The 22,311-nt window shown below is 38.5% G+C and overlaps 1 protein-coding gene across 2 annotated transcripts in view; it reads right to left on the minus strand.

Annotated features, from left to right (window-relative positions):
* Positions 1 to 6,777: 6,777 nt before the first annotated feature.
* Positions 6,778 to 22,311, minus strand: part of alg9 (ALG9 alpha-1,2-mannosyltransferase) — a 47,206-nt gene continuing 31,672 nt past the window's right edge. For both annotated transcript variants that reach the window (XM_046331038.1, XM_046331029.1), the window contains exons 10-15: positions 18,876 to 19,030; positions 17,992 to 18,121; positions 15,615 to 15,762; positions 15,191 to 15,320; positions 8,178 to 8,305; positions 6,778 to 7,175 (exon numbers count right to left, since the gene is read on the minus strand). In XM_046331038.1, coding sequence (XP_046186994.1) covers positions 7,052 to 7,175; positions 8,178 to 8,305; positions 15,191 to 15,320; positions 15,615 to 15,762; positions 17,992 to 18,121; positions 18,876 to 19,030 — 815 coding nt within the window. In that variant the 3' untranslated portion in view covers positions 6,778 to 7,051. The remainder of the gene's footprint in view (positions 7,176 to 8,177; positions 8,306 to 15,190; positions 15,321 to 15,614; positions 15,763 to 17,991; positions 18,122 to 18,875; positions 19,031 to 22,311) is intronic.

Consider the following 22,311-nt stretch of genomic DNA (forward strand, 5'->3'; position numbering starts at 1 on the left):
ATATATAGCTGGGTCTGATATTATAGATGATATATAGCTGGGTCTGATATTATAGATGTATAGCTGGGTCTGATATTATAGATGTATAGCTGGGTCTGATATTATAGATGATATATAGCTGGGTCTGATATTATACATGATATATAGCTGGGTCTGATATTATAGATGTATAGCTGGGTCTGATATTATAGATGTATAGCTGGGTCTGATATTATAGATGATATATAGCTGGGTCTGATATTATAGATGATATATAGCTGGGTCTGATATTATACATGATATATAGCTGGGTCTGATATTATAGATGATATATAGCTGGGTCTGATATTATAGATGATATATAGCTGGGTCTGATATTATAGATGATATATAGCTGGGTCTGATATTATAGATGATGTATAGCTGGGTCTGATATTATATGATATATATAGATTATAGATGATATATAGCTGGGTCTGATATTATAGATGATATATAGCTGGGTCTGATATTATACATGATATATAGCTGGGTCTGATATTATAGATGTATAGCTGGGTCTGATATTATAGATGTATAGCTGGGTCTGATATTATAGATGATATATAGCTGGGTCTGATATTATACATGATATATAGCTGGGTCTGATATTATAGATGTATAGCTGGGTCTGATATTATAGATGATATATAGCTGGGTCTGATATTATAGATGTATAGCTGGGTCTGATATTATACATGATATATAGCTGGGTCTGATATTATAGATGTATAGCTGGGTCTGATATTATAGATGTATAGCTGGGTCTGATATTATAGATGATATATAGCTGGGTCTGATATTATAGATGATATATAGCTGGGTCTGATATTATAGATGATATATAGCTGGGTCTGATATTATAGATGATATATAGCTGGGTCTGATATTATAGATGTATAGCTGGGTCTGATATTATAGATGATATATAGCTGGGTCTGATATTATAGATGATATATAGCTGGGTCTGATATTATAGATGATATATAGCTGGGTCTGATATTATACATGATATATAGCTGGGTCTGATATTATAGATGATATATAGCTGGGTCTGATATTATAGATGATATATAGCTGGGTCTGATATTATAGATATATAGCTGGGTCTGATATTATAGATGATATATAGCTGGGTCTGATATTATAGATGATATATAGCTGGGTCTGATATTATACATGATATATAGCTGGGTCTGATATTATAGATGATATATAGCTGGGTCTGATATTATAGATGATATATAGCTGGGTCTGATATTATAGATTATAGCTGGGTCTGATATTATACATGATATATAGCTGGGTCTGATATTATAGATGATATATAGCTGGGTCTGATATTATAGATGTATAGCTGGGTCTGATATTATAGATGATATATAGCTGGGTCTGATATTATAGATGATATATAGCTGGGTCTGATATTATACATGATATATAGCTGGGTCTGATATTATACATGATATATAGCTGGGTCTGATATTATACATGATATATAGCTGGGTCTGATATTATAGATGATATATAGCTGGGTCTGATATTATAGATGATATATAGCTGGGTCTGATATTATACATGATATATAGCTGGGTCTGATATTATAGATGATATATAGCTGGGTCTGATATTATAGATGTATAGCTGGGTCTGATATTATAGATGATATATAGCTGGGTCTGATATTATAGATGATATATAGCTGGGTCTGATATTATAGATGTATAGCTGGGTCTGATATTATAGATGATATATAGCTGGGTCTGATATTATAGATGATATATAGCTGGGTCTGATATTATAGATGATATATAGCTGGGTCTGATATTATAGATGATATATAGCTGGGTCTGATATTATAGATGTATAGCTGGGTCTGATATTATACATGATATATAGCTGGGTCTGATATTATAGATGATATATAGCTGGGTCTGATATTATAGATGTATAGCTGGGTCTGATATTATAGATGATATATAGCTGGGTCTGATATTATAGATGATATATAGCTGGGTCTGATATTATAGATGATATATAGCTGGGTCTGATATTATACATGATATATAGCTGGGTCTGATATTATAGATGATATATAGCTGGGTCTGATATTATAGATGATATATAGCTGGGTCTGATATTATAGATGATATATAGCTGGGTCTGATATTATAGATGATATATAGCTGGGTCTGATATTATAGATGATATATAGCTGGGTCTGATATTATAGATGATATATAGCTGGGTCTGATATTATAGATGATATATAGCTGGGTCTGATATTATAGATGATATATAGCTGGGTCTGATATTATAGATGATATATAGCTGGGTCTGATATTATAGATGTATAGCTGGGTCTGATATTATAGATGATATATAGCTGGGTCTGATATTATAGATGATAGCTGGGTCTGATATTATAGCTGGGTCTGATATTATAGATGTATAGCTGGGTCTGATATTATAGATGTATAGCTGGGTCTGATATTATAGATATATAGCTGGGTCTGATATTATAGATATATAGCTGGGTCTGATATTATAGATGATATATAGCTGGGTCTGATATTATAGATGATATATAGCTGGGTCTGATATTATAGATGATATATAGCTGGGTCTGATATTATAGATGATATATAGCTGGGTCTGATATTATAGATGATATATAGCTGGGTCTGATATTATAGATGATATATAGCTGGGTCTGATATTATAGATGATATATAGCTGGGTCTGATATTATAGATGATATATAGCTGGGTCTGATATTATAGATGATATATAGCTGGGTCTGATATTATAGATGATATATAGCTGGGTCTGATATTATAGATGATATATAGCTGGGTCTGATATTATACATGATATATAGCTGGGTCTGATATTATAGATGTATAGCTGGGTCTGATATTATAGATATATAGCTGGGTCTGATATTATAGATGTATAGCTGGGTCTGATATTATAGATGTATAGCTGGGTCTGATATTATAGATATATAGCTGGGTCTGATATTATAGATATATAGCTGGGTCTGATATTATAGATATATAGCTGGGTCTGATATTATAGATGTATAGCTGGGTCTGATATTATACATGATATATAGCTGGGTCTGATATTATAGATGATATAAAGCTGGGTCTGATATTATAGATGATATATAGCTGGGTCTGATATTATAGATGTATAGCTGGGTCTGATATTATACATGATATATAGCTGGGTCTGATATTATAGATGATATAAAGCTGGGTCTGATATTATAGATGATATATAGCTGGGTCTGATATTATAGATGTATAGCTGGGTCTGATATTATAGATGATATATAGCTGGGTCTGATATTATAGATGATATATAGCTGGGTCTGATATTATAGATGATATATAGCTGGGTCTGATATTATAGATGATATATAGCTGGGTCTGATATTATAGATGATATATAGCTGGGTCTGATATTATAGATGTATAGCTGGGTCTGATATTATAGATGATATATAGCTGGGTCTGATATTATAGATGATATATAGCTGGGTCTGATATTATAGATGATATATAGCTGGGTCTGATATTATAGATGTATAGCTGGGTCTGATATTATAGATGATATATAGCTGGGTCTGATATTATAGATGTATAGCTGGGTCTGATATTATAGATGATATATAGCTGGGTCTGATATTATAGATGATATATAGCTGGGTCTGATATTATAGATGATATATAGCTGGGTCTGATATTATAGATGTATAGCTGGGTCTGATATTATAGATGATATATAGCTGGGTCTGATATTATAGATGATATATAGCTGGGTCTGATATTATACATGATATATAGCTGGGTCTGATATTATAGATGATATATAGCTGGGTCTGATATTATAGATGATATATAGCTGGGTCTGATATTATAGATGTATAGCTGGGTCTGATATTATAGATGATATATAGCTGGGTCTGATATTATAGATGATATATAGCTGGGTCTGATATTATAGATGTATAGCTGGGTCTGATATTATAGATGATATATAGCTGGGTCTGATATTATAGATGTATAGCTGGGTCTGATATTATAGATGATATATAGCTGGGTCTGATATTATAGATGTATAGCTGGGTCTGATATTATAGATGATATATAGCTGGGTCTGATATTATAGATGTATAGCTGGGTCTGATATTATAGATGATATATAGCTGGGTCTGATATTATACATGATATATAGCTGGGTCTGATATTATACATGATATATAGCTGGGTCTGATATTATAGATGTATAGCTGGGTCTGATATTATAGATGATATATAGCTGGGTCTGATATTATAGATGATATATAGCTGGGTCTGATATTATAGATGATATATAGCTGGGTCTGATATTATACATGATATATAGCTGGGTCTGATATTATAGATGATATATAGCTGGGTCTGATATTATAGATGATATATAGCTGGGTCTGATATTATAGATGTATAGCTGGGTCTGATATTATAGATGATATATAGCTGGGTCTGATATTATAGATGTATAGCTGGGTCTGATATTATAGATGATAGCTGGGTCTGATATATATGCTGGGTCTGATATTATACATGATATATAGCTGGGTCTGATATTATACATGATATATAGCTGGGTCTGATATTATAGATGATATATAGCTGGGTCTGATATTATAGATGATATATAGCTGGGTCTGATATTATAGATGTATAGCTGGGTCTGATATTATAGATGATATATAGCTGGGTCTGATATTATAGATGATATATAGCTGGGTCTGATATTATAGATGTATAGCTGGGTCTGATATTATAGATGATATATAGCTGGGTCTGATATTATATGATATATAGCTGGGTCTGATATTATAGATGATATATAGCTGGGTCTGATATTATAGATGTATAGCTGGGTCTGATATTATAGATGATATATAGCTGGGTCTGATATTATAGATGATATATAGCTGGGTCTGATATTATAGATGATATATAGCTGGGTCTGATATTATAGATGTATAGCTGGGTCTGATATTATAGATGATATATAGCTGGGTCTGATATTATAGATGATATATATGATATATAGCTGGGTCTGATATTATAGATGATATATAGCTGGGTCTGATATTATAGATGATATATAGCTGGGTCTGATATTATAGATGATATATAGCTGGGTCTGATATTATAGATGTATAGCTGGGTCTGATATTATAGATGATATATAGCTGGGTCTGATATTATAGATGATATATAGCTGGGTCTGATATTATACATGATATATAGCTGGGTCTGATATTATACATGATATATAGCTGGGTCTGATATTATACATGATATATAGCTGGGTCTGATATTATAGATGTATAGCTGGGTCTGATATTATAGATATATAGCTGGGTCTGATATTATAGATGTATAGCTGGGTCTGATATTATAGATGATATATAGCTGGGTCTGATATTATAGATGTATAGCTGGGTCTGATATTATAGATGATATATAGCTGGGTCTGATATTATAGATGTATAGCTGGGTCTGATATTATAGATGATATATAGCTGGGTCTGATATTATAGATGTATAGCTGGGTCTGATATTATAGATGATATATAGCTGGGTCTGATATTATAGATGATATATAGCTGGGTCTGATATTATAGATGATATATAGCTGGGTCTGATATTATAGATGTATAGCTGGGTCTGATATTATAGATGATATATAGCTGGGTCTGATATTATAGATGATATATAGCTGGGTCTGATATTATACATGATATATAGCTGGGTCTGATATTATAGATGTATAGCTGGGTCTGATATTATAGATGATATATAGCTGGGTCTGATATTATAGATGATATATAGCTGGGTCTGATATTATAGATGTATAGCTGGGTCTGATATTATAGATGATATATAGCTGGGTCTGATATTATAGATGATATATAGCTGGGTCTGATATTATACATGATATATAGCTGGGTCTGATATTATACATGATATAAAGCTGGGTCTGATATTATACATGATATATAGCTGGGTCTGATATTATAGATGTATAGCTGGGTCTGATATTATAGATATATAGCTGGGTCTGATATTATACATGATATATAGCTGGGTCTGATATTATACATGATATATAGCTGGGTCTGATATTATAGATGATATATAGCTGGGTCTGATATTATAGATGTATAGCTGGGTCTGATATTATAGATATATAGCTGGGTCTGATATTATAGATATATAGCTGGGTCTGATATTATACATGATATATAGCTGGGTCTGATATTATAGATGATATATAGCTGGGTCTGATATTATACATGATATATAGCTGGGTCTGATATTATAGATGATATATAGCTGGGTCTGATATTATAGATGTATAGCTGGGTCTGATATTATAGATGATATAAAGCTGGGTCTGATATTATAGATGATATATAGCTGGGTCTGATATTATAGATGATATAAAGCTGGGTCTGATATCTTCTCCCTCATCCCCCCCATCCTCCACCTTTCTCCCTCATTCCCCCACCCTCCTCTCCTCCTCCCCAGTCATTACTGCATTGTTGGGGAAGAGCTTGCAAGAAAGGCATTTCATTGTCCTTGTACACGGGACAATAACATTTGAATAGATAACAAGGAAATGAGAACTATGGTTGCCACTGATTAAAGTGTGTGTACTCCCTAAATAAAGGTATCTGAACTCAGTCTGTTTTACTTAGAGGTTTTTATTCTCCAATTAAAGTCTCGTACACTCGCTCTCTGACACACACACACACACACACCTTAATTACGCTATCACACATGTCAACATCACTTTCAAACATTTGATGGTCAGGACATGTCTCTTTCACACTCACATGACTTATGTTCTTAAAGGGTCAGAAATCTTTAACACACCCATCCCACCCAGAGGAATGAGTGGAGATGTTTGGGGTGGAGGGGGAACAGGGCAGACTTCAGAGCTGAGGGTCAGGGATCAGAGGTCAGGCGTGGCTGCGTTTGCGAGGCTGCTTTGGTCGTCGTGGTTTCAGGATGACATATCGTGTGTATGTGGTGTGATGCTCAGAGAGGAAGGGAATGAAGAACGCTCTGAACAGAGGAGACGACCTGAGAGATAGGGAGAGGACAGGAGGAGAGAGAGGGAGAGGACAGAGGAGAGAGCGAGAGGACAGGAGGAGAGAGAGGCGAGAGGAGGAGAGAGAGGACAGGAGAGAGGGAGAGGACAGAGGAGGGAGAGGACAGAGGAGGAGGGAGAGGACAGAGGAGGAGAGAGAGGAGAGCGAGAGAGAGGACAGAGGAGGAGAGAGAGAGGACAGAGGAGGAGAGAGAGAGGAGAGAGAGAGGAGAGAGGAAGTAAATATCACATTACCATTATATTTACTGCTGTCACACATTTAACCTCTCATTGTATGTGTCTAAATTAAAGAACAAACCAGTAAAAAGTTGACACCTACTCATTCAAGGGTACATGTACTCATTCAAGGGTACATGTACTCATTCAAGGGTACATGTACTCATTCAAGGGTACATGTACTCATTCAAGGGTACATGTACTCATTCAAGGGTACATGTACTCATTCAAGGGTACATGTACTCATTCAAGGGTACATGTACTCATTCAAGGGTACATGTACTCATTCAAGGGTACATGTACTCATTCAAGGGTACATGTACTCATTCAAGGGTACATGTACTCATTCAAGGGTACATGTACTCATTCAAGGGTACATGTACTCATTCAAGGGTACATGTACTCATTCAAGGGTACATATACTCATTCAAGGGTACATATACTCATTCAGGGGTACATATACTCATTCAAGGGTACATATACTCATTCAAGGGTACATATACTCATTCAAGGGTACATATACTCATTCAAGGGTTTTTATTTTGAGAACATTTGCAAAAACTTCTAAAAACCTGTTTTCGCTTGTCATTATGGGGTATATTGTGTAGATTGATAAGGGGAAAAAAACTTTTTCCTAATTTTAGAATGAGGCTGTAACATAACAAAATGTGGAAAAGGGAAGGGGTCTGAATACTTTCTGAATGCTCTGTGTGTATAAATATATATCTATCATCTATATATCTCATGTCTGTTTGTACCTGGCAGCGTTTAGAAAGGGTTTCGATGCGATGACGCTCCAGTCTGTGTTGTCAGCGTAGCGCGGCTCTCTGGGTGCCGAGGTCTCTAGGTCCAGATCCACAAGGTAATGGCACTGACGCACGTCCACCTGAAACAACACAACCAGAAGCTCTGTTGGAATCACTTTGACACATTCTGGAAACTGCTTTTACAGGAATGATGGAGTCCATCCAAATCATTTTGGCTACTGGACACTGTCCACGTTTTTCAAGGCTGTGTTGAGAGATTAATTTATCAATGATTCAAGCCCAGTTTAGATAATCCCCTCCATTGTGTCGCTGAGTTGTCATAATGCTTCATTAAATGTACATTATACCAGGGGTGTTGGTAGACACAATGTAAGTAACCTAATGTGTGCCCCTCTTAACTGCCCTGAATGCCTCTGCTGTTGTATGCAGTAATCATGTGCCTATGAACCAGAGTTATACTGTTAGCAATGAGGTTGTGTGTCCTAGTAGGAAGACCACTGTGTGCACTATCAGCTCAAACATAAATAACATTGTCATACCTACTTCTGACAAGCCTTCAAGTAAAGCAGTGAAAACAGTAAAGCAACCCAGAAGTGCTCAAAATAACCCATATTAACATATGTAGCCTAAAATACAAGGGTCATGAAGTCAATAACTTGCTAGTAACAAATGACACTCCTATTCTGTCATTTGCATCTTTATTTTGGTATTTTTCAGTCAGTAGAAAGGCCTCTTTAGTGTCCTAAGTTTTCATGTCTGTAAGCTGTTAGTGTCTTAACGATCGTTCCACAGGTGCATGTTCATAAAAATGTTTTGGTTCATTGAACAAGGGAAACTGTGTTTAAACACTTTACAATGAAGATCTGTGAAGTTATTTGGATTTTTATGAATTATCTTTGAAAGACAGGATCCTGAGTTTATATGGAAAAGAAGAAACTGCACTGGGCCGGCAGTGGAAGTTTCCGGAAAAGAGATGGACTTTGGATTATTAATGGGACGTGAGGCGGAAAGCGGGAGATATAGATCTTACAAACTAGGCGTGCATGTGGACTTCCATTTAATGTGGACTTCCATTTAATGTGGACTTCCATTTAATGTGGACTTCCATTTAATGTGGACTTCCATTTAATGTGGACTTCCATTTAATGTGGACTTCCATTTAATGTGGACTTCCATTTAATGTGGACTTCCATTTAATGTGGACTTCCATTTAATGTGGACTTCCATTTAATGTGGACTTCCATTTAATGTGGACTTCCATTTAATGTGGACTTCCATTTAATGTGGACTTCCATTTACAATTACAAGATGACAGACTGAGAATGGGATTGATTAAGTGAAGTTTAGGAAACACAAAAAACGTGTGGGTGCTGTGACCGTTCTTCCGAGTTCCTGACTGAGATAAATGGCAAAGGTATGTAGAAAATTAGCATTAACCACTGGTGTAGTAATGACTGCGATGGGGAAATGATTTATGGGTTAAGTTAGTGGGTTATCGTGGTTTTAGGTTGCTTTTTGTGATTTATTTTGATGATTGTTTTGTAATGGAGATGCTTAAAGCATTTTCTGCTGTTTTATTTAACATTGATGGAAAGTTATTATTATTTTTTAATTGTCTTGATATAAGTTTGAAGACAATTAGAAAATTAGCCTTGAAGTATATGACATTTGTTTAAGAGGAATTCATTTGGTATTGGAATGAATAAGAGTACTGTTGTAACTCAGGACTCCTTTAGACCTTCCTAAAGGTTTTAAAATCTACAAGGACTGTAGTTTTACAAACGTATAACTAAGCTACTGCCTGAAGGAGTTATGACTGATTTCCAACAATACCATTTTCTGTCCACCTGCTTGTGAAGTGGTAGCAGTATTGTCCCAACTAACCTTTGCTTCACAGCACTACCGGAAAAGATTTTAGAGTTCTACGTTTTAAAAGTTAATGATTTGAGCCTTGTGTAGAGAAGGCCTGTGTACAAAATGTGAAAAGGCGTTGTTGATGTAACTGATTCCTGGTTTTCAAGTGAGTTGACAGAATAATACCTGAAATCTTAGGAATTTAATTTAAGTAGTGAGAATTGAGTTGACAGATATTTGGAATTTAATTTAAGTAGTGAGAATTGAGTTGACAGATATTTGGAATTTAATTTAAGTAGTGAGAATTGAGTTGACAGATATTTGGAATTTAATTTAAGTAGTGAGAATTGAGTTGACAGATATTTGGAATTTAATTTAAGTAGTGAGAATTGAGTTGACAGATATTTGGAATTTAATTTAAGTAGTGAGAATTGAGTTGACAGATATTTGGAATTTAATTTAAGTAGTGAGAATTGAGTTGACAGATATTTGGAATTTAATTTAAGTAGTGAGAATTGAGTTGACAGATATTTGGAATTTAATTTAAGCGAACCAAATTAAAATAAGCCTGGAATTAGTTAACTGATTAAGACATTTAAATACAGTTATAGAACTAAACAAATAAAGAGGGTACCCCATTAATTAATGTGTGTAATGAATGAGTGCATCGTGAATTCATGTTTCACACTAATGTCACCCATGGCCACAAGATGGAGATGAAGGACAAGATAAAGTCCTGAGGGTTTGCAGCCACTTGACAAACGTTTTAGCCCTTTTTGTTTGTGAAAACGTGCCAACTGTTCATGTCGTTCATGCTCTCATTTCACAGGCACAGACTGCTCACTTCATCCCAGCAAGGCTGCTCCATTACCACAATGTGCTGTGAACAATGTCTCATGTCACACTGAAGCACTGAGCGTCCTAAACCCTGCCACTCTTTACCAACTGATGATGATGGTGAGCCCTATGATTGTGCTGTCTGAGTTGAGCAGGTCTGTAAGCCACGCCCCGATTTATCTGATGTGCCTTTAATTAAATGAGGATTTGGAACTATTTGTTGATGATTCCACTCAAAAATCACCACAAGGTGAACCATTCGTGGCTTATGCAGTACCTACAGCTGCCACTAGCTTAGAAAGTGTTAAACTACCACCCCATCTGTCAGCTCAGGCTGCCACTAGCTTAGAAAGTGTTAAACTACCACCCCATCTGTCAGCTCAGGCTGCCACTAGCTTAGAAAGTGTTAAACTACCACCCCATCTGTCAGCTCAGGCTGCCACTAGCTTAGAAAGTGTTAAACTATCACCTCATCTGTCAGCTCCGCCATCGATAAAAGACAGTACTGTGCAGCCGTCTTCATCGACCTCGCCAAGGCTTTCGACTCTGTCAATCACCATATTCTTATCGGCAGACTCAACAGCCTCGGTTTTTCGGATGACTGCCTTGCCTGGTTCACCAATTACTTTGCAGACAGAGTTCAGTGTGTCAAACCGGAGGGCATGCTGTCCGGTCCTCTGGCAGTCTCTATGGGGGTGCCACAGGGTTCAATTCTCGGGCCGACTCTTTTCTCTGTATATATCAATGATGTTGCTCTTGCTGCGGGCGATTCCCTGATCCACCTCTACGCAGACGACACCATTCTATATACTTTCGGCCCGTCATTGGACACTGTGCTATCTAACCTCCAAACGAGCTTCAATGCCATACAGCACTCCTTCCGTGGCCTCCAACTGCTCTTAAACGAGAGTAAAACCAAATGCATGCTTTTCAACCGATCGCTGCCTGCACCCACATGCCCGACTAGCATCACCACCCTGGATGGTTCCGACCTTGATTATGTGGACATCTATAAGTACCTAGGTGTCTGGCTAGACTGCAAACTCTCCTTCCAGACCCACATCAAACATCTCCAATCGAAAATCAAATCAAGAGTCGGCTTTCTATTCCACAACAAAGCCTCCTTCACTCACGCTGCCAAGCTTACCCTAGTAAAACTGACTATCCTACCGATCCTCGACTTCGGCGATGTAATCTACAAAATGGCTTCCAACACTCTACTCAGCAAGCTGGATGCAGTCTATCACAGTGCCATCCGTTTTGTCACTAAAGCACCTTATACCACCCACCACTGCGACTTGTATGCTCTAGTCGGCTGGCCCTCACTACATATTCGTCGCCAGACCCACTGGCTCCAGGTCATCTACAAGTCCATGCTAGGTAAAGCTCCGCCTTATCTCAGTTCACTGGTCACGATGGCAACACCCATCCGTAGCACGCGCTCCAGCAGATGTATCTCACTGATCATCCCTAAAGCCAACACATCATTTGGCCGCCTTTCGTTCCAGTACTCTGCTGCCTGTGACTGGAACGAATTGCAAAAATCGCTGAAGTTGGAGACTTTTATCTCCCTCACCAACTTCAAACATCAGCTATCCGAGCAGCTAACCGATCGCTGCAGCTGTACATAGTCTATAGGAAAATAGCCCACCCATTTTCACCTACCTCATTCCCATACTGTTATATACTGTTTTTATTTATTTATTTTTCTGCTCTTTTGCACACCAATATCTCCACCGGTACATGACCATCTGATGATTTATCACTCCAGTGTTAATCTGCAAAATTGTATTATTCGCCTACCTCCTCATGCCTTTTGCACACATTGTATATAGACTGCCCATTTTTTCTACTGTGTTATTGACTTGTTAATTGTTTATTCCATGTGTAACTCTGTGTTGTCTGTTCACACTGCTATGCTTTATCTTGGCCAGGTCGCAGTTGCAAATGAGAACTTGTTCTCAACTAGCCTACCTGGTTAAATAAAGGTGAAAAAAAATAAAAATAATAAAAGCTCAGGCTGCAGAATTGTTTGCTCTTACTAGAGCATTGATTTTGGCTAAGGGTAAAACTGATACGATTCATACTGACAGGTCATTTGGAGTTGTGCATGACTTCGGAATGCTCTAGAAGCAACGTGGGTTCCTCACCTCATCTGGTAAGACAATTTCATATTCTGAATTGGTTGAAAACTTGGAGGCTATTTTGTTGCACTTCCTTTCTCTGTTAAAACCTCTCTGGGATATGTGGGATTCTAGCGTCCCACCAAGAAAACAGCCAGTGAAATTGCAGGGCGCCAAATTCAAAACAACAGATCCCATAATTAAAATTCCTCAAACATACAAGTATTATACCAAAGAGAGGATTCACAAAAAGCAGAAAGAGAAAATGAATCACTAACCTTTGATGATATTCATCAGATGGCACTCATAGGACTTCATGTTACAGAATACATGTATGTTTTGTTCGATAAAGTTCATATTTATATCCAAAAATCCGAGTTTACATTGGCGCGTTATGTTCAGAAATGCATTGTCTCAAACAAACATCCGGTGAAAGTGCAGAGAGCCACATCAAATTACAGAAATACTCATCATAAACATTGATAAAAGATACAAGGGTTAAACTTACGAATAAAAATGAACTTCTCCTTAATGCAACCGCTGTGTCAGATTTCAAAAAGGCTTTACGGAGAAAGCACACTTTGCGATTATGTTAGGCCTGCACCTAGCCACAGAAACCCATACAGCCATTTTCCAGCCAAGGAGAGTGTCACAGAATTCAGAAATAGCATTAAAATTAATCAGTTATCTTTGATGATCTTCATCTGGTGGCACTCCCAGGTCTCCATGTTAGACAATAAATGTTTGCTTTGTTCGATAATGTCCCTCTTTATGACCAAATACATCCTTTTTGTTTGCACATTTTGTCCAGTAATTTGAATGCTTAATTAAGGCGCGTACACTAATTCCAGACAATTAAAAATAAAGTACAATAAAAGTTAGTAGAAACATGCCAAACAATGTTTAAAATCAATCCTCTGGTTGTTTTTGTCATAAATAATCAATGATATTTAAACCGGACAAAAGCTTTGTGAATAGGAAAGGAGAAACAAGAAAGGCCGATCAGGCGAATGGCTGCTGAATGGAAATTTCCACTGGCCACTGATTGAAAGTACTGTATCTCCCTCATTCTTCAGAGTAAAAGACTGAAACAATGCCTAAAGATTGGCCACATGTAGAGGAAGCCACAGAGCCCGTGGACTGGATCCTAAGTCTTTGTATGGTGGATAGGCTTTCAATGGAAAAACAGCCTTTCAAAATAATAGTACTTCCATGTTGGATTTTCCTTGGGTTTTCACCTGCCATATCAGTTCTGTTACACTCACATACATTATTTTAACAGTTTTGGAAACTTTAGTGTTTTCTATCCAAATCTACTAAATTATATGCATATCCTAGCTTCTGGGCCTGAGTAGCAGGCAGTTTAATTTGGGCATGCTTTTCATCCAAAATTCCAAATGCTGCCCCCTACCCCAGTGAAGTTAAAAACATGTTTTTCTTTACAGGATGTATCTGACCTACAGTCTACTGCTGGGCCAATGGAATTTGGCATTTGACGCTTTAAAAAAAGACTAAGAATGAAAGTGGGAGTCTATGGGCCTTAGGCATAGGCTATTCACAATCACAGCTTTATGAGAGATGCATATTAAGAGACGATGAGGCAAATCAAGTTCTGAAGACGGTACACTTCGCTTCTGTCCAGCCCATGATTTATAATCTAACTCATGACACACAACCTAGGCTTCAACGGTAAGACAGCCCGTTCCTCATCAGGTGACTCAACTCGGTTCCATCATGTGTTCACCACACAGACACACCTGTTCCATGCTGAAGCTCCACCACAAAGGAATACTGGAAAAGATTTGCCTCTACTTTAGTTTAGCCACTTTGCCCAGGCTTTCAACAACATTATCTTTCAACAACATTATCTTTCAACATATTTTTTTTATACCATCGTATATCAATGTTTTATTGAGTACATAACCACGATATTACAAAGGTTGACATCTCCCAACCCTACTTTGTACGTGACAAATAAAAATGTATTTGATTTAAGTAAATTTAAAACTTGATGGCTTTACTCAATACAAGTAGTATTTTACTGGGTGACTTTCACTTGAGTCATTTTCTATTAAGGTATCTTACCTCTTAAGTATGACAATTGGGTACTTTTTAAACCTCTGCCAACACACCCGCCACACAACACAGCCGCCACACAACACAGCCGCCACACAGAGGTCAGAGACTCACGTATCTTGTTGGCTCCTCCAGGTTCTGGTCGTTCATGTGGGCGGGGATAGTTTGAGTAGCAAATGGGCCGTCAGCGTATGGCTGGGGCAGCTGCCCTCTGAACTCTGATTGGATGAACTGCAGCTGCCAGCTGAAGAGAGGGCGGAGTCACACACTGGCATTCTAACACAATGAAATCAAGAACACTCAGAAACCGAAAGCCTTGTGGGAAGCTGCTATAGATGACACAGAGACACTCAGAAACCTAGTCTTGTGGGAAGCTGCTATAGACCACACAGAGACACTCAGAAACCTAAAGCCTTGTGGGAAGCTGCCATAGTGCTAAGTCAGTATCTAGATAATATGTGTGAAATGCTTGACAATGTATGTGGTATCAACAAAGAGGTATACAAAGAGACACTCAGAGAGAGCGAGAAAGACTGACTTGTTGGGCAGCAGAAAGCTGGAGGGGAACCGGTACCACTCTTTCCCAACACAGACACTGACGGGCCGGCCCTTTGGGACCGCGTGGAGAGACGGGTCCCGGGAGATACGGTGGAACTCTGGGTACAGATCCAGTGGCGCGTGGTAGCCTGGAGGGATAAACACACATATTCAAGGGTTTTTCATTTATTTTGACTATTTTCTACATTGTAGAATAAAAGTGAAGACATCAAAACTTTGAAATAACACATATGGAATCATGTAGTAACCAAAAAAGTGACAAACAAATCAAAATATATTTTATATTTGAGATTCTTCAAATAACCACCCTTGATGACAGCTTTGCAGTTTGGCCAGCTCTAGGAAGAGTCTTGGTGGTCCCAAACTTCCATTTTAAGAATGATCGAAGCCACTTTGTTCTTGGGGAACTTCAATGCTGCAGAAATGTTTTGGTACCCTTCCCCAGATCTGTGTGTCGTCACAATCCTCTCGGAGCTCTACGAACAATGCCTTCAACTCATGGCTTTATTTTTGCTGACATGCCCTGTCAACTGTGGGACCTTATATAGACAGATGTGAGCCTTTCCAAATCATGTCCAATCAATTAAATTTACCACAGGTGGACTGAGAACACATTCCCATTTACAGCAACGGGAATAGTTACAGGGGAGAGGAGGGGGATGAATGAGTCAATTGGAAGCTGGGGATGATTAGGTGGCCATGATGGTTTGAGGGCCAGATTGGGAATTTAGCCAGGACAGTGGAGTTAACAACCCTACTCTTATGATAAGTGCCATGGGATCTTTAGTGACCACAGAGAGTCAGGACACCCGTTTAACGTCCCATCCGAAAGACGGCACCCTACATAGGGCAATGTCCTCAATCACTGCCCTGGGGCATTGGGATATTTTCTTTAGACCAGAGGAAAAGGTGCCTCCTACTGGCCCTCCCAAATTGTAGAAACATTTCAAGGATGATCAATGGAAACAGGATTCACCGGAGCTGAATTTCGAGTCTCATAGCAAAGGGTCTGAATACTTACGGAAATAAGGATTTTATTATTTGTTATAAATTTGAACATTTTTTAAAATATTTTTTTACTTTGTCTTTATGAGGAATTTTGTGTAGATTGATGAGAAAAAACAACAATTTAATACATTTTAGAATAAGGCTGTAAAGTAACAACAACTACATAAACTAGTTTTAATGACTTCAACCTACATGTTTCAACCACTCCACAAATGTCTTGTTAACAAACTATAGTTTTGGAGAGTCAGTTATTGTAGGACATCTACTTTGTGCACGACACAAGTCATTTTTCCAACAATTGTTTACAGACAGATTATTTCACTTATAACTCACTGTATCACAATTCCAGTGGGTCAGAAGTTTGCATACACTAAGTTGACTGTACCTTTAAACAGATTGGAACGTTCCAGAAAATGATGTCATGGCGGCAGGGTAGCCTAGTGGTTAGAGCGTTGGACTAGTAACCCGAAAGGTTGCAAGTTCAAATCCCCGAGCTGACAAGGTACAAATCTGTCATTCTGCACCTAACTCACTGTTCCTAGGCAGTCATTGAAATTAAGAACTTGTTCTTAACTGACTTGCCTAGTTAAATAAAGGTAAAATAAAAAAAATACCCCTCATGAAGGAGATGCATTCGGTGTCCTAGAGATGAACGTACTTTGGTGCGAAAACAACAGCAAAGGACCTTGTGAAGATGCTGGAGGAAACAGGTACAAAAGTATCTATATCCACAGTAAAACGAGTCCTGTATCGACATTACCTAAAAGGCCGCTCAGCAAGGAAGAAGCCACTGCTCCAAAACCGCCATAAAAAAATCCAGACTACGGTTTGCAACTGCACATGGGAACCAAGGTCGTACTTTTTGGAGAAATGTCCTCTGGTCTGATGAAACAAAAATAGGCCATAATGACCATCGACCATTTCCAAGTTGTTTAAAAGGCACTGTCAGGTGCAGGTAAACGTCTTACCCCTTGGAATTGTGATACGGCGAATTATAAGTGAAATAATCTGTTTGTAAATAATTGTTGGAAAAATTACTTGTCATGCACAAAGTAGAGGTCCAAACAGACTTGCCTAAACTATAGTTTGTTAACAAGATAATTTGTGGAGTGGTTGAAAAACTAGTTTTAATGACTCCAACCTAAGTGTATGTATGTATGTATGTATGTATGTATGTATGTATGTATGTATGTATGTATGTATGTATGTATGTATGTATGTATGTATGTATGTATGTATGTATGTATGTATGTATGTATGTATGTATGTGTGTATGTGTGTATGTGTGTATGTGTGTATGTGTGTATGTGTGTATGTGTGTGTGTGTGTGTGTGTGTGTATGTCTGGACCTCTGAACAGGGCTACTGATCTGGACAGAGACAGCAGAGTGAAGAGGATCAGGGTTCCCACAGCCAGCCAGTTAGACAACACCGTGTAGTGTTCTAGACGATACCGCTGGAACAGGAAGTGGTAACACTTCTACAAAACACAGAAAACACTTGATCAATACACAGGAAACGTATGTCTTTATCCATTGTCTGACGTCAGAGCGACGGCCGTCTGCATCGATTGGTCTGTTAACTCGCAAACACTCATGGGAATAGATGAAAAGTAGTTAGGCTTTAACAACATTACCACGGTGACATCGTCTCATGAATCACCTTTCATCCTCAAAAGAGTAGCTGTTCTGCCATGAGTAGTGCATCGAGTTCTGCAGCACAGCTGACAGCTTTCTGCTGTGTTATCGAGTTGGCCAAATGTTCCAAAGTAACGAGGCACAGTGCCAGCTGTCAGAGTCAGATACATGCTGATTTCTGAGAACAGCCCCACAACTTTGGTGCCGTACAACTTCATCATCAAGCTGGCAACCTAGTAAACGTAACGGCCAATCAAACAAGCCAGCAGTAACCTAACTGGAACAAGTTTGCCCTGCTGATCAAGCACGGTTGATTGAGATAGTTTGCCTGATGAATTTGTACTGCACCAAAGTAATAGGACTGTTCTCAGAAATCAGTTGGTTTGCGTAGTTGTCTGCCGGTGTCCCATAGCTACATCAGTCATTGGAGACTGCAGTGATTTTCAGAAGGTAAGAACTAGTGTTAGGCTGATGAACAAAAATATTCATTTTTAGAGATGAGCTCCACGATTTGCCAGACAGGATCCTGGCGCTACTTGTTGGAAGACAATGGTCTTTAACAGCAAACTATGCGTCTGTCTATGTGTGTGTGTGTACCTGTAGTGAAGACAGTGCTATGGCCCCTGCCAGACAGATGAGAGGGTAGATGGGGAACAGGAAACGTTCCTCTTTATGAGGTCTGGTGAAGAAAACCAGCATCCACAGGTACATAGGAGACAGAGTCAACCAGTATGGCTTCCCCAGGTTCTGCACTGTAAAACACACACACACTATGTTAGAGTAAAGAAACATTTATTGGACATGTTAAGAATTTATATTTATTATTGAATATACAGTACCAAATGTTTGGACACACCTACTCATTCAAAGGTTTTCTTTATTTTTTTACTATTTTCTACATTGTAGAAAAATAGTGAAGACATCAGAACTATGAAATAACACATATGGAATCATGTAGTAACCATCCTTTGCCTTGATGACAGCTTTGCACACTCTTGGCATTCTCGCAACCAAGCTTCACCTGGAATGCTTTCAAACAGTGTTGAAGGAGTTCCCACATATGCTGAGCACTTGTTGGCTGCTTTTCCTTCACTCTGTGGTCCAACTCAATTGGGTTGAGGTCTGGTGATTGTGGAGGCCAGGTCATCTGATGCAGCACTCCATCGCTCTCCCTCTTGGTCAAATAGCCCCTACACAAGCCTGGAAGTGTGTTTTGTTTCATTGTTCTGTTGAAAACCAAATGATAGTCCCACTAAGCTCAAACCAGAATGCTGTGTTAGCCATGCTGTTTAAGTGATAGCTTTCCAAGATGGTGTAGCAGTCTGACGTCTGTTTTGTCTCTGTCTTGTCCCGTCCCGTGTATATATCGTTTTCAGATATATTTTTAAAATCAATTTCCATCTACAGACTGAACATACTCTCCTCCAACCCGCCTCACCCAATGTGGTACGGGGGTTTCAGCAGGTTCTTCTGTTGCGATGTCCCCCCGTGGCCCATCTGCTAGCCCCGGCCTGCTAGCTGTCTGAATCGCCATATCGCTAGCTCGCCTAGCTACTCACTGGACCCTATGATCACTCGGCTACACATTTCTCTCCCTAATGTCAATATGTCCATTGTTGTTTTGGTTACTGATTATCGTCTTATTTCACTGTAGAGCCTCCAGCCCTGCTCAATATGCCTTAGCTAGCCCTTTAATACCACCCCCCACTCATGCGGTGACCTCACCTGGCTTAAATGGTGCCTCTAAAGACAAAACCTCTCTCATCGTCACTCAATGCCTAGGTTTACCTCCACTATACTCACATCCTACCATACTCGTCTGTACATTATGCCTTGAATCTATTCTTCCGTGCCCAGAAATCTGCTCCATTTACTCTCTGTTCCTAACTACTAGACAACCAGTTCTTATAGCCTTTAGCTGTACCCTTATCCTACTCCTCCTCTGGTGTAGTAGAGGTTAATTAAAAGGTGAAATAAATTAAATAAAAAGTGTTCCATGAATTCTAAATAAATCACGGAGAGTGTCACCAGAAAAGCACCCCAACACCGTCACACCTCCTCCTCCATGCTTCACGGTGGGAAACACACATGCGGTTATCATCCGTTCACGTACTCTGCGTCTCACAAAGACACGGCAGTTGGAACCAAAAGTCTTGAATTTGGACTCCACCCGTCTAATGTCCATTGCTTGTGTTTCTTGGCCCAAGCAAGTCTTTTCTTATTGGTGTCCTTTAGTAGTGGTTTCTTTGCAGGAATTCAACCATGAAGGCCTAATTCACACAGTCTCCTCTGAACAATTAATGGTGAGATGTGTCTGTTACCTGAACTACGTGAAGCATTTATTTGGGCTACAATTTCTGAGATGCAGTTAACTCTAATGAATTTATTCTCTGCAGCAGAGGTAACTCTGGGTCTTACTTTCCTCTGGCGGTCCTCGTGAGAGCATCATAGCGCTTGATGGTTTTTGCTACTGTACTTGAAGAAACGTGAAAAATAAATAAAAGAAATGGACTGTTGTTTCTTTTGCTTATTTGAGCTGTTCTTGCGATAATATGGGGTTATCTTCTGTATACCCCCCTACCTTGTCACAACACAACTGATTGGCTCAAACTCATTAAGAAGGAAATCAATTCCACATATTAACTTTTAACAAGGCACACCTGTTAATTGAAATGCATTCCAGGTGACTAACTCATGAACCTGGTTGAGAGACTGCAAAGCTGTCATCAAGGCAAAGGGAGGCAACTTTGAAGAATCTCAAATATATTTTCATTTGTTTAACACTTTTTTGTTTACTACATGATTCCATGTGTTATTTCATAGCTTTAATGTCTTCACGATTATTCTACAATGTAGAAAATAGTAAAACATGTAAGAAAAACATGCCACAAGAAGTCTCTTCACAGTCCCAATTCACAGCCCCAAGTCCAGAACAGACTATTTAAGGCGCACAGTACTATATAGAGCCATGACTACATGGAACTCCATCCCACATCAAGTAACTAATGCAGCAGTAAAATTAGATTTAACAAACAGATTAAAAAAAAAACACCTTATGGAACAGCGGGGACTGTGAAGCAACACAAACATTGGCACAGACACATGGATACACATACACATGGATTTAGTACTGTAGATATGTGGTAGTGGTGGAGTAGGGCCTGAGGGCACACAGGAGGTTGTGAAATCGGTGAATGAATTATAATGATTTTAAAATGGTAGAAACTGCCCTAATTTTGCTGGACCCCAGGAAAATTCCTTGGCAGCAGCTAATGGGGATCCATAATAAATACAAATACAAAAAACCTGCAATGAGTAGGTGTCCAAACTTTTGACTGGTTCTGTAAATGTTTGGAAATTATACTGTTGTGTATAGAAATGCTTATTGAAGACATCATGTAGAGCAGTTTACTGTTTTAAACAGTAGGTTGTCTGTTTATACGTCTCCATGTTTCAAGTCACTTCACTGTGGTTAAATGCGGTGATTCGTGCTTTCAGTTATGTGCGAATGCTGCCATCTTTACACGGTTTTTGGTTTGGGTATGTTCAACACCCTCTATGCACTTCCTGATGAACCCAGAGACAGTATATTCGTCAATGTTATTCCCAGAAACTGCACGGAACATATCCCAGTCCGCATGATCAAAACAGTTGTATAGCATGGATTCCGAATGGTCAGCATTGGACAGACCTAAACACGGGTGCTTCCTGTTTTCATTTCTGCCTATGGGCGGGGACGAGCAGAATGGAGACATGGTCTGATTTGCCAAAGGAGGGCTTTGAATCCATCTCAGAATGGTGAAGAACAATGATCCAATGTATTATTCACGCGTGTGAGGCAAGAGATGCGTTGGTGGAAATTCTGTAGAATTTTCCTTAACAGTCCGTTGTTAAAGTACCCGGCTATGATGAATGAATGCGGCCTCTGGATATTTTGTTTCCAATTTCTTCAAAGTCCCATGTAATTCCTTCAGTGCCAGCGGGGTATCGGCTTGTGCGTGTGTGTGAGGGATCATAAATACTCCTCCGGCTT

The sequence above is a fragment of the Oncorhynchus gorbuscha genome, linkage group LG02, assembly GCF_021184085.1.
Source record: "Oncorhynchus gorbuscha isolate QuinsamMale2020 ecotype Even-year linkage group LG02, OgorEven_v1.0, whole genome shotgun sequence".
NCBI classification, from domain to species: domain Eukaryota; kingdom Metazoa; phylum Chordata; class Actinopteri; order Salmoniformes; family Salmonidae; genus Oncorhynchus; species Oncorhynchus gorbuscha.